Here is a 13,283-nt window from a genome sequence, read left to right as displayed (position 1 = left end):
CATCGCCATACTGGCGTATCACCCGGCGTGATGGTATTGGGTCCCATTGCTTGCACGTCTCGGTCACCTCTCGTTCGCATTGACGGCACTTTGAACAGCAGACGACACAGTTCAGATGTGTTACAACCCGTGGCTCTACGCTTCATTCGATCCCTGCGAAACTATACATTTCAGCAGGATAATGCATGACCGGAAGTTGCAGGGCCTGTACGGCCCTTTCTGGATACAGAAAATGTTCGACTGCTGCCCTGGCCAGCACATTCTCCAGATCTGTCACTAATTGAAAACGTCTGGTCAATGGTGGCCGAGCAACTGACTCGTCACAATACGCCAGTCACTATTCTTGATGAACTGTGGTATCGTGTTGAAGCTGCATGGGCAGCTGTACCTGTACACGCCATCCAAGCTCTGCTTGACTCAATGCTCAGGCGTATCAAGGCCGTTATTACGGTCAGAGGTGGTTGTTCTGGATACTGATTTCTCAGGGTCTATGCACCCAAATTGCGTGAAAATGTAATCACATGTCAGTTCTAGTATAATATATTTGTCCAATGAATACCCCTTTATCATCTGCATTTCTTCTTGGTGTAGCAATTTTAAATCTATGCGTAAAAAATCCGATTTTCCTACCTCTTCCTGTGGGTATGGTCCAAGGCGATTCTTGAACTCGTCCAGTACCAGAGCAACTCGCTTAGCAATCTTGTAGTACAGAGGAGACTTGAAGGCAGATGTTGTTGTGCCCACGATGGAGGGTTCCGCCTGTGAAACAAGCAGGCTGATTATTAATGTCGTGTCAAACGAATTACAAGATGCAAAAAAATCATCATGACGGGTCGTACCGGGTGATAAAAGCAGCATTCACCGTCGTGTGCCACGTACTCCAACAAAGTATGGTAGAATGAACCGTAGTAGTCCTTGTTGAGAGAGTCTGCATTACCTTCAACGATTCGTCCAAAGATCTCAATGCTCGATGGGTCACGAAGAGAGTGATTCCTGAGTTCGGTCTGTAAACGAGAGATATGAAAAAGTCAATGTCAGCTTATAAATCGACATTCAAGATTTTTGTAAAATAAAAGTCAGTTGCAATTAAATCTTCTCTGTTTCCAAGCCGCGTCACTTCGAATAAAAACACCAGGTTTCGATAGCTGTCTCCACTACCGTCATGAGGAGTTAAACTCGCTGACTGCCAGAGCTGGCACTGTCTTCTGCCTATACAGATGCAAGCAGGCTGATATTATTAATGTCGTGTCAAACGAATTACAAGATGCAAAAATCTTCCACAGAGGGTCGAAGTAAAGCATTCACAAAAGACAAATGGGGCAGCTCATAACAGCTCCGTTCCACTGCGGAACCAAGGGGCGTGAGGTGGTGCAAGCGGCCGGTGCCACGTTTGAAACGGCCGCTCTCGCCACCCTACAAGCGTCAAACGTTCATTTCTGCTTTCGCTCGACCCCATGTCTTATTGACCGTGTACCCCTGGTCTCTGTTAATATTGCTGCTGAAGCTTCCTGGGAGATTAAAACTGTGTGTCGGACCGAGAGCATTTGCCCGCGAAAGGCAAAGGCCCCGTGTTCGAGTCTCGGTTTTAATCTACCAGGAAGTTTCGTATCAACGCAATCTCCGCTGCAGAGTGAAAATCTCATTCTGGAATAATGCTGCTGTTTATTTTAATTTTTTTATTTTAATTTCGACCACTCCTTTCATAATACAAATTCGAAATGATTATGTCTGAGCCAAAGTGTATTTTATGTCCATTTTCTAGGCAATGTTCAGCCACGGTCGACTTCTCAAGTTTCCTTTGTTTAATATGTTGTGAGCGCTCTGCGCAATCCTCAGAAACTGTGTGAATAGTTTGTCCTACGTAAATGTTACCATTTTTACAAGGGACGTGAAACACGCCATGCATCTAAGACATATGTTGTCTTTAACAGGACGTAGCTCGTACTTGGGAGGTGAGCCGAAACGCTGGTCTCAGTCCATGTCATTGTCCTATGAATACTCAATACTTATTCAAAGTATCGTAGCTTGTAAACGGAGAAGATTGTATTGAATTATACCACTGCAAAAGATTCCGACGATACAAGAGAGAGGTTCACTTACATCAAGTACGTATCCAGAATCGATTGCTTCCCAAAGCCTTTTCTCCAGTGTCATGACAGACTGTACCAGTGAGCCCTCCGGTTTGACTCCTGGAACTGGTTTCTCGTAATCGAGAGGTTCAATGTCAGGGAGGTTGTTCGAGAGCCTCTCCAGGCTGTAGCGGCTGAGGGTGGCCTTGATGTGGTAGTAGAAGCGGTCTCCCCTGTGGGTCTCGTTGGCCTGGCCGTAGTCCTCCATCTTGGCCCAGAAAGGAAAGCGGAAGCGCAGGAAGTCTCGGAAGGCGAGCAGGCCCACGTCCTCAGTGTAGTAGGACAGCAGCTCGTCAGCTTCTTCGGCGTAAGGGGGGCCGCTGTAGTTGGCATGGATCACGTACGGCTCCCCCTTGTTGAAAGTCTTCCCTGTTGTGGGTTTGAGGGCATTAATCACTAATTAATATAACCACAGACTTCTTTGAAAAGTAACGAAGATATGGATTTAGGAATCTGATTGTTCTTGGGGCAAGAATCTTTGTACCTGTAGGACATTTTGAAGGCAAAGTTAGAGTCCTGAAACGGATCCTCAAATTATTTTCTATTTTACATTAGCAGGTAGTTTTGTTGACAAGATGGTTTAATTCATATTTATCTATCACTTGTGCCTTATCCCGCGGTTGCACAGGATTGGCCATGGTTAATCGGATGTGGCATTTTAGTGCTAAGGGGTGGCCAGATGCCCTTCCTGCCGCCAACCCGTACCCCCCGGAACGGAATTAGTGTACCCCAACTGTTTGCGACTAGTATAATCCATGGAAGTACAAAATGGTTCAAATGGCTCTGAGAATTATGGGACTTAACATCTGAGGTCATCACTCCCCTAGAACTTAGAACTACTTAAACCTAACTACCCTACAGACATCACACACATCCATACCCGAGGCAGGATTCCAACCTGCGACCGTATCAATCGCGCAGTTCCAGACTGTAGCGCCTAGGACCGCTCGGCCACACCGGCCGGCTCCATGGAAGTGTGCGAAGGTGTTCAGATGTCTGCGAGCCATGTAACTGAGGCGGAACGTGGGGACCAGCCTGGTATTCACCTAGCGGGATGAGGAAAACCGCCTAAAAACCACATCCAGGCTGGTCGGGAGACCAGCCCTCGCCATTAACCCGCCAGGCGGATTCGATCCGGGGCCTACCCGAGTCTAGGAAGCCTTAGCGCTCTCAGCTACTCTGGCGGGTCAGATGGTTTAATTCATATATTAGCTAATACATACTGGAATTAGTATGTAAATACGAATGCCAAACACGTAGACTTTGTATCAGGCGAAGATAGCATTGTTATTCTCGAAGCTGGCGGTGCACGGAGAATGAAAGAATACGTATTATGTAATTGTAGCTGTGACTCTAATATGACTTATCTCAAATACATGTGGAAAGTATATGGCAGGGGTTCCTAACAAAATTTTCTCGAGGATCCCCTCATCGAGCATGATTGGTACCTTGTCATATCACAGTATCAAGTACCTAAAAAAAAACAGAATGTAGAGTCTTTTTATACGTTCTCTATTTTTGGTACTTAGAAAAAACATTGACATATTCATTATTGAAAAAATATTGAGCAGTCAGATCAAAAAAATGTGTTATCATACCAAATATATTTAATATATTTTTTATTCTAATAGCATAGTTGAAGAAAAAGAAACTTACAGGGGTTGGACAAACACATGGAAGCACCGCGAGAAATGCATGCTTTATTATAAAGGCAGTGCTAGCGAAGCCTGCGTATTGCGCTGTTGTATTTGACCACGAACGTAACCTGTTCAATGTTCTCAATATTGCAAGTATCAGTCAGGCGAGAACAGTGTTCTGTGTAGCTGTGAGTGTACTACGTCGGAACTAAGTGAAGTCAAACGTGGGCAAATTTTTGGGGCCCGTGTGGTGGATGCTGCCATAACCTAGGTAGTCGGACTATCTGATGTTGAAAAGAAAGAAGAAAAATATCACCCGCTAAATCACAACGCGGACGAAAGTGTGAGTTGAGTGTGACGAAAAATAAGAGGACGACGGCTGCAAAAGTCACTGCAGAACTGAAAGTCCACACTCGCGAACCCTGTTAGCACCGAAAGTACACGAAGGGATCTCCATACTCAGGGAACTTCAGTGTGAGCTGGAATTCCAGTACTACTCGTTAGCGGTTCCAATGCCCATAACAGGAAAACGTGGTGCCGAAGCCATAAAACCTTGAGTAGGGAGCAATGCAAGAAAGTTTTTTGGTCGGGTGAGTCTTGTTTCAAACCGTTTCCAACTTCTTGTCGATTTTACGTCCCTAGACAGAAACATGACAGGGGTTCGGCGATGATTTGGCCAGCCATATCGTTATGTTGTTGTTGTTGTGGTCTTCAGTCCTGAGACTGGTTTGATGCAGCTCTCCATGCTAATCTATCCTGTGCAAGCTCCTTCATCTCCCAGTACCTACTGCAACCTACATCCTTCTGAATCTGCTTAGTGTATTCATCTCTTGGTCTCCCTCTACGATTTTTACCCTCCACGCTGCCCTCCAATGCTAAATTTGTGATCCCTTGATGCCTCAAAACATGTCCTACCAACCGATCCCTTCTTCTAGTGAAGTTGTGCCACAAACTTCTCTTCTCCCCAATCCTATTCAATACCTCCTCATTAGTTACCTGATCTACCCATCTAATCTTCAACATTCTTCTGTAGCACCACATTTCGAAAGCTTCTATTCTCTTCTTGTCCAAACTATTTATTGTCCATGTTTCACTTCCATACATGGCTACACTTCATACAAATACTTTCAGAAACGACTTCCTGACACTGAAATCTATACTCGATGTTAACAAATTTCTCTTCTTCAGAAACGCTTTCCGTCTACATTTTATATCCTCTCTACTTCGACCATCAGCAGTTATTTTCCTCCCCAAATAGCAAAACTCCTTTACTACTTTAAGTGTCTCATTTCCTAATCTAATTCCCTCAGCATCATCCGACTTAATTCGACTACATTCCATTATCCTCGTTTTGCTTTTGTTGATGTTCATCTTATATCCTCCTTTCAAGACACTGTCCATTCCATTCAACTGCTCTTCCAAGTCCTTTGCTGTCTCTGACAGAATTACAATGTCATCGGCGAACCTCAAAGTTTTTATTTCTTCTCCCTGGATGTTAATACCTACTCCAAATTTTTCTTTCGTTTCCTTTACTGCTTGCTCAATATACAGATTGAATAACATCGGGGAAAGACTACAACCCTGTCTCACTTCCTTCCCAACCACTGCTTCCCTTTCATGCCCCTCAACTCTTATAACTGCAGTCTGGTTCCTGTACAAATAGTAAATAGCTTTTCGCTCCCTGTATTTTACCCCTGCCACCTTTAGGATTTGAAAGAGAGTATTCCAGTCAACATTTTCAAAAGCTTTCTCTAAGTCTACAAATGCTAGAAACGCAGGTTTGCCTTTTCTTAATCTTTCTTCTAAGATAAGTCGTAATGTCAGTATTGCCTCACGTGTTCCAACATTTCTACGGAATCCAAACTGATCTTCCCCGAGGTCGGCTTCTACTAGTTTTTGCATTCGTCTGTAAAGAATTCGCGTTAGTATTTTGCAGCTGTGACTTATTAAACTGATAGTTCGGTAATTTTCACATCTGTCAACACCTGCTTTCTTTGGGATTGGAATTATTATATTCTTCTTGAAGTCTGAGGGTATTTCGTCTGTCTCGTACATCTTGCTCACCAGATGGTAGAGTTTTGCCTATCGTGATATTCTATGAAAAAAAAATGAAATGAGCGTATGGCATTGTTGGCCGGGAGACCCCAGCCGGGGAAGTTCGGCCGCCGACTGCAAGTCTTACCGCAGTCGACGCCACACTGGGCGACTTGAGCGCCGGTGATGATGATGAAATGATGATGAGGACGATCAACACCCAGTCCACGAGCGGAGAAAATCTCCAACCCGGCAGTGAATCGAGCCCGGGCCCGCCAGCATGGGAGGGGAGAAGGTTACCACTCACCTAAGCAGGCCGACGATATTCTACAAGCCCCATGGTTTCTCTGGCAGGTCGCATTACTGTCAGCGATTATATGAACATTTAGGCTGATCGAGTCGATCCCACGGTATAATGTTTGTTTCCTAACGGTTCCAAGACGGCAGAGCCCTTGTTCACACAGCTCCCATCTTTCAGGACTGGCTTTGTGAGCACACAGCTAACCGATCTTAACTTTATTGAAAGCTCGTGGAATGCGATCGATCCCCACCTCCACCATCGTTACCTGAACTTGCCGCTATCTTGGAGTGATAGTGGTATAATATTCCCTTGAAAACCGTACAGGATCTCTATTTATTCACGCCGAGCCGACTAGAAACTGCTTTGGACGCTAACTGTCTTATTACTCCGTATTACCCAAGGTAATGTGTTGGGTTTTTGGTGTCTCCATATTTTTTGTCCACTCCCGTATATTGCAGAATGCAACTGATTCCACCAAAATTTACGTCATTCATATCTAATGGATTTTTATTCCTCAATCATTCAGTATTCTTCTGTCTCCTCAAGCAGAAAAAAATGAGATTTAATCTACATCTACGTCTACATCCATACTCCGCAAGCCACCTGACGATTTGTGGCTGGGGGTACTTTGAGTACCTCTATCGGTTCTCCCTTCTATTCCAGTCTCGTATTGTTCGTGGAAAGAAAAATTGTCGGTATGCCTCTGTTTGGGTTCTTATCTCTCTGATTTTATCCTCATGGTCTCTTCGCGAGATATACGTAGGAGGGAGCAGTATACTGCTTGACTCCTCGTTGAAGGTATGTTCTCGAAACTTCAACAAAAGCCCGTACCGAGCTACTGAGCGTCTCTCTTGCAGAGTCTTCCACTGGAGTTTATCTATCATCTCCGTAACGCTTTCGCGATTACTAAATGATCCTGTAACGAAGCGCGCTGCTCTCCGTTGGATCTTCTCTATCTCTTCTATCAACCCTATTTGGTACGGATCCCACACTGCTGAGCAATATTCAAGCAGTGGGCGAACAAGTGTACTGTAACCTACTTCCTTTGTTTTCGGATTGCATTTCCTTAGGATTCTTCCAATGAATCTCAGTCTGGCATCTGCTTTACCGACGATCAACTTTATATGATCATTCCATTTTAAATCATTCCTAATGCCTGCTCCCAGAATTAACTGCTTCCAGTATCTGACCCGCTATATTGTAGCTAAATGATAAAGGATCTTTCTGTCTAAGTATTCGCAGCACATTACACTTGTGTACATTGAGATTCAATTGCCATTCCCTGCTCCATGCGTAAATTCGTTGCAGATCCTCCTGCATTTCAGTACAGTTTTCCATTGTTACAACCTCTCGATGTACCACAGCATCAGCCGCAAAAAGCCTCAGTGAACTTCCGATGTTCATTTATGTATATTGTGAATAGCAACGGTCCTGCGACAGTCCCCTGCGGCACACCTGAAATCACTCTTACTTCGGAAGACTTCTCTCCATTGAGAATGACATGCTGTGTTCTGTAACTCTCCACTGTTATCGGTTAAGAAAGAAAGAAGCGGTCATATTAACTCATCAACATGTATAGCTTAATTAACTCATTTTTGAATAAAACAACTGAATCTTCAGCTTCTGTACGTTGCAATATAATATACTATAGCGAAAATGTGATTATTATAATGTAATAATTATTTGTAATTCGCGTATCATGGTCGTAAATCAACAACGTTGCGTTTGCTGTCATATAGGTACTTTAACGAGCATTGTATGAGTCTGATGTATTCAGGTACTTTATGTGATGGTCTTGTAAAGAACGACGGCTTTCTTCTCGTTAAACGCTGCTCAGCATGTTTCAGAGGCCATGATAGAACGACTCTACTTCTATCATACATATGCGGAGAGACTGCGGTAGGGTACATATGAAGGACGCAGACACATTTCACAACCGTGCGGGGAAAGCGAGGTACGAATCACAGTACAAAATTGCTCTCTACCGCATGCTCTATAGTGACATCACTGTAAAAAATTGACATTTCAAAGTATTTTAGAGACTGCCAAACTTGGGACTAGTAGATTATTATTATTTACTTATTATTTATTTATTTTCTGCCATTTACAAATGACCTTGCCACCTTGTTACGGGTCATACTTTCACAATACGAAATTTCGCATGTGCAGAATTCGTTATTCCTTATTTGGGATTCATAATATTGCAGCTTTAAATATTTATCTTAAAAATAGCGATTTATTCTTAGAAGATAGGAATTTATGGAGACAGGGAAGAGGTTATGACACATCATAACTTTAAGACATACTATAAATTCGAAAAAAAATATTTTAAAGTAAACAAGATTCTTGCATTCAAGAAATCAACAAAATTTTGGAAAACCGAATTATGAACCATAACCATATTTTTAGGAAGAATAAAGTCAGAAGATAGGAAAGATGATGGTGGAAGAATGTCCCTGCACCAAGTGTGTATGACGGTGAGTGTCTTGGAATTGTCCATCAAGCCACTGACCGCCAAACACAGCTCTTCATCTAAATCTGATATCTACTCTAGATTTCCTAATAACACTATAGCACGTGAAAGAAATTTTCATTGTTCCGGGGAGTTTACGGTGGTATGCAACTTCCTGGAAGACTAAAATTGTGTGCCACACCGAGACTCGAAGTCGGGACCTTTGCCTTTCGTAGACAAGCGTTTCACCATCTGAGTTGCCCACCCACAACTCACGACCACTTCTCACAGCTTTTCTTCCAACATTACCTCGTCTCCTGCCTTCAGAAGCTGTGAGGGCGGATCGTGAGTCGTGTAGCTCAGTCGGTAAAGCACTTGCCCTCGAAAGGCAGAGGTCCCGAGTTCGAGTCTCTGTCTGGCACACAGTTTTAATCTGCCAGGAAGTTTCGTATGCACGGTGAAAATTTCATTCTGGAAACATCCTCTAGGTTGTGGCTCAAGCATGTCTCCACAGTAGCATTTCTTCCAGAAGCGCTAATCCAGCAAGTTTCGTAGGAGATTTCTGTGAACTTTGGAAGGTAGAGGACGAGGTACCAGCGGAATTATGTTTGCGAGGAGGGCTCCTCAGTCGTGTTTGGGTAGCTCAGTGGCTTAAGTACAAGGTCGCGAAAGTTAAAGGTTCCGAGTTCGAGTCTCCGTCTCGCACAGAGTTTTAATCTGCCATGAAGTTTTGTACTAGAACACACTTCGCTGCAAGAGTGAAAATTTCATTTTTGAAACGTCCCCCAGACTGTGACTAATCCATGTCTCCGCAATATCCTGTCTTCTATGATTGGTAGTCCATCAAGTTTCACAGGAGAAGTTCTGGAAAGTTTGGAAGGTATGAGACGAGGTACTGGTGGAAGTAAAGCTGTGAGGACTATTCGAGAGTCGTGCTTGGACAGCTCAGTTGGTAGAGCACTCTCCTGCGAAAGGCAAACGTCCTGAGTTCGAGTCTCGGTCCGGCACACAATTTGAATTTGCTAGGAAGTTTCACTAAAGCACATGATTGATAAAACGCGGAATTAGCTTGCACTCTACACAAAATATGGTGAAGAAAGCAGATTGTCGCTCTTACCTCGTAGGGCAGCTTTCCACGCCTCACTGATGACGTCGTCACTAACGAAGAGCTGGGGGTAGAGCTCGTAATAAGGCGGCATTGCGAGTTGGAAAAGATCATCGCGGTGTAGCTTGACAACGTTGATTGTGTACCAGAACAGATCCTCGTTCACGTGTTCCCTGGCCCACGCAGCTGCCTGTGGATGGACAGAAGGAATCAGAAAGTTCTGTTGTTGAGTCGTATTCGAAATGAACACCGGTACCCACCTTATAGAAGGTATCGAAGTCCTTGGCGCAGTGTATGAAGTCGACGAGTGCCTTGACCTGGAGCTCGTCGTACTTGTAGTGCACCGGCAGTTCTTCGCCGCGCTTCTTTACGTAGCCGTGTGTGTAGTACTTAACGAATTTGTTGACAGTTTCTGCGTCCTGCAAAAAAATAATAATAATAATAATAATAATAATAATAATGGTTCTGAGCACTATGGGACTTAACTGCTGAGGTCATCAGTCCCCTAGAACTTAGAACTACTTAAACCTAACTAACCTAAGGACATCACACACATCCATGCTCGAGGCAGGATTCGAACCTGCGACCGTAGCGGTCGCGCGATTCCAGACTGTAGCGCCTAGAACCGCTCGGCCACCCTGGCCGGCGGTCCTGCGACATACGATATTCTTAGTAACACAGAACCTGCCAAAGCTAAACACTGGTTTCGCTGGTTCACGTACCTTGAAGTATGCAACGTATTCTTTAGGTTCAAAGGAACTGGATATCTCTTTCATTTCAGGGAGCAGTGCAGGTTGTCCAACGTGCCATAAGAGCTGTAGAAGTTTTTTCTGCCTGATCAGGAAGTCCTTGTCAGCTGTAAAATGTGTTACGTTGTGGTCAGTTTATTCATGCACAGTAGTTACATCATAAGCAATATCATTCATCACAACGAAAATGAAAAGTATTCTTTATGTAATGCAACAATTTTTTAATAATCGCTTTTTTATTTTTGAGATCACCATGAAACGAAAACTGACGATTGCAGCCGCAGATGCAAAAATTTGGTACTGATAGGGGTACTAGCCACTAGACATTTAACATTAGGACTTCGTAATTGATTTCTTCCAACGTGAACAAGTTGTCCATGTTAGGTACAATCGACCCGAGAAAACTATTCGCGTGTCTCGATAAGTTAGGGTACCTTAGGTTGTGTACAGCTAATATATATTTCCTAGAATGGCTTTCATATCTGTGTGGAAGCTAAGCGGACCTGTTATATCATGCACAGTTGATACCGCGTTTGTAATTTTGTAAGCATTGCCTCTGCTATGGTGGAGGTTGGTTGATGTGATTAACGTCCACCTCTCGTTCTGTAGGACTCTATGACAGATGGGTTTTATACTCAGTTACTTTTACGCAATCGAATAGCCTCCAAAAGGGTGAAAAGCGTTACTGGAATAAATAACTTTGCAACCTGTAGCGTCGCAAGTTGTTTCGAGCGAATGTTTGTTTTAGGATAGCTTGCTGTATGTAACTTCGGGGATTAACATCTAGCGGCCTACCCGGGAGACACACGTGCATCTGTCACTGCCTGCCATGGGAAAGTTATTCAATGTCTCTTACTGAACGCGTACATTCACCACCTATAAGAATCTAAATAAAGGATAGTAGTTTTTGTGCAATCGCTTTCAAAATTTGTATACTGTACTTTGTTATTAATAGAAAGGTGGTGCGAAAATTTCAGCGTTCTAGCGGGCATATTTTCGGAGATAGAAAAATTTAGTTTCAAGTTAGAAAAACTACACTTAAGAAAGGAAATTCACCTGGGAACATTTATGACTTGGTTTTGGTTCTCAACTGAAATACTCACCTGAAGTATCAGGGGATAGGATTATTTAACTGAAATTTAATTTAAAAAATTTCAAATACCTTACAATTTTCGTAGTATGAAATCTAGAATAACTTCAGAAAGAACTAATAAAATCAGTATTTTTTTATTATATGTTATGTGAGCCTGTGAGTAAATGAGAGTGTGTATGTGGGCCATTCGTCAAATTTCAATATAGGATTATATACCGTCCTAAGTAACGGGAAGAGTTACGCAATTCTGTCGTGGGAAAATGATCCTAGGGGATTTACCCATTTTGCTGATGAGGTATGCCTAGGTGTGATTGCTATTGTAACAGAGCAGCCAGAAAGTCACCTGGAGTAAAATCTGTATCCAAAGAATATTTCCAGAATTATGGTCTTTTCGTTTTCGTTTATTAAACATTACGTTAATATTTATGTGTCAAATTGACGCAGATGCATCTGTGTATAAGGATTGGTGCAGGCCAGTTTTGGTGCGAGTATGATCACGAGTCAGTATTCTGATTGCCAGTCAGTATGATCAACCAATCAGAATTGAGACGGTTCCCGCTCGTTACCTGATTGTTATACTGGGAGTGAGGCTGGAAGAAGGGAGTCGCTCGCTAGCTTTGAATGCGGACGGTCGTGTTGCTAGCGCCAGTAAAAATAATGTGTAAGATGAAGAATTACTTAGTGTCTGACTTATTGGTGAACTAAGTCGATAGCAGTTGTTGTTGAGGACTGCTTGGTGAAATTTCAAAGGTTTTGACTAAATCTGTGGGACAGATATTCGCGTGTAAAATATTGGACTTCATAGAATCCGCGTGATATGTTTCAGTATTCAACTACTGAGCATTTTTGGCGAGCAGTTTCTTTTTTAGAAATCCCCAAAAAGGACCGAATGTAATAACAAATGTTAGTGGTGAAATTAATGACTGTGAAAACGTTTTTTGATTTGGGTCGGGTTTGGACAGATTTCTGGCTTCTGTGGTTGTGAAATGTGTGTATGAATCGTGATCTGGAAGGAAATAGCCAGTAGTTTAAAAGTGGACTGAATAGTACCATTTATTTCGTTATCAACGACAAAATAAAAATTATTGTGTGGAAATTTCGGACATTATTTTTCAGAACCCAATCCATTTTCTTACTGCCCGATAAAATTTGATGACAGTATTTCTACAGAACTTCCTTTCATATCCAGAGTTGCGCGACCTGAGTGGCTGTAGATAAGAGGTGGTGTTTTTTATCAACGTTGCTTTTACATCATCTTGTGAGTATCTACGTTGCCGAGTGAATGGACATTGAGCAGACGCCGTTCTGAGGTAGGTGAATTTTAATTTGCAGCATGCACAGTGACAACGACGAATAGACACGAGAAATTAAACCCCGACCCGCCGAAAACCCAGACCATCTCTCCGTCCATAACAATGGGATGGGTTGAATGGGACCATCACTGAGAACGGCCTCGACAGAGAAAATATGAAAAAAAAAAAAAACAGTTTCCGAGTAGCACGCCAGTTCACACAGGATCAGAAATATCCACCCTGCATTGGGAGGCGTGGACACAAAGCGGCAAGGAGTCTTTGGGTGGCACTGGAAATTCGCACCCGCCAATGACAACGCTGAGAGTCTGTGAGCTGAGGAGGGTCGAGGGAGACCGTTAGAGCAAAAAGACATGGAGGCTCGTCATCACATTGTCTATTAGTCTGCAGAGTTTGATTCTGATGCTTACTTCTATCTGAACGTTCATCGCCACTTGGTGACTTATTATTTTTACGTTATACGGTAAATGGAC

General features: G+C 43.1%; 1 protein-coding gene across 1 annotated transcript in view; it reads right to left on the bottom strand.

Moving 5' to 3' along the window:
- Positions 1–13,283, bottom strand: part of LOC126235433 (hexamerin-like) — a 52,381-nt gene that overhangs the window by 14,946 nt on the left and 24,152 nt on the right. The window contains exons 2-7 of the mRNA XM_049944157.1: positions 10,381–10,514; positions 9,919–10,077; positions 9,671–9,848; positions 2,101–2,498; positions 831–1,004; positions 631–759 (exon numbers count right to left, since the gene is read on the bottom strand). Coding sequence (XP_049800114.1) covers positions 631–759; positions 831–1,004; positions 2,101–2,498; positions 9,671–9,848; positions 9,919–10,077; positions 10,381–10,514 — 1,172 coding nt within the window. The remainder of the gene's footprint in view (positions 1–630; positions 760–830; positions 1,005–2,100; positions 2,499–9,670; positions 9,849–9,918; positions 10,078–10,380; positions 10,515–13,283) is intronic.

Source organism: Schistocerca nitens, chromosome 2 (assembly GCF_023898315.1).
Source record: "Schistocerca nitens isolate TAMUIC-IGC-003100 chromosome 2, iqSchNite1.1, whole genome shotgun sequence".
Classification (NCBI taxonomy): Eukaryota; Metazoa; Arthropoda; class Insecta; order Orthoptera; family Acrididae; genus Schistocerca; species Schistocerca nitens.
Note: the sequence above shows the minus strand (reverse complement) of the source record. Positions and strands in the feature narration are given on the sequence as shown.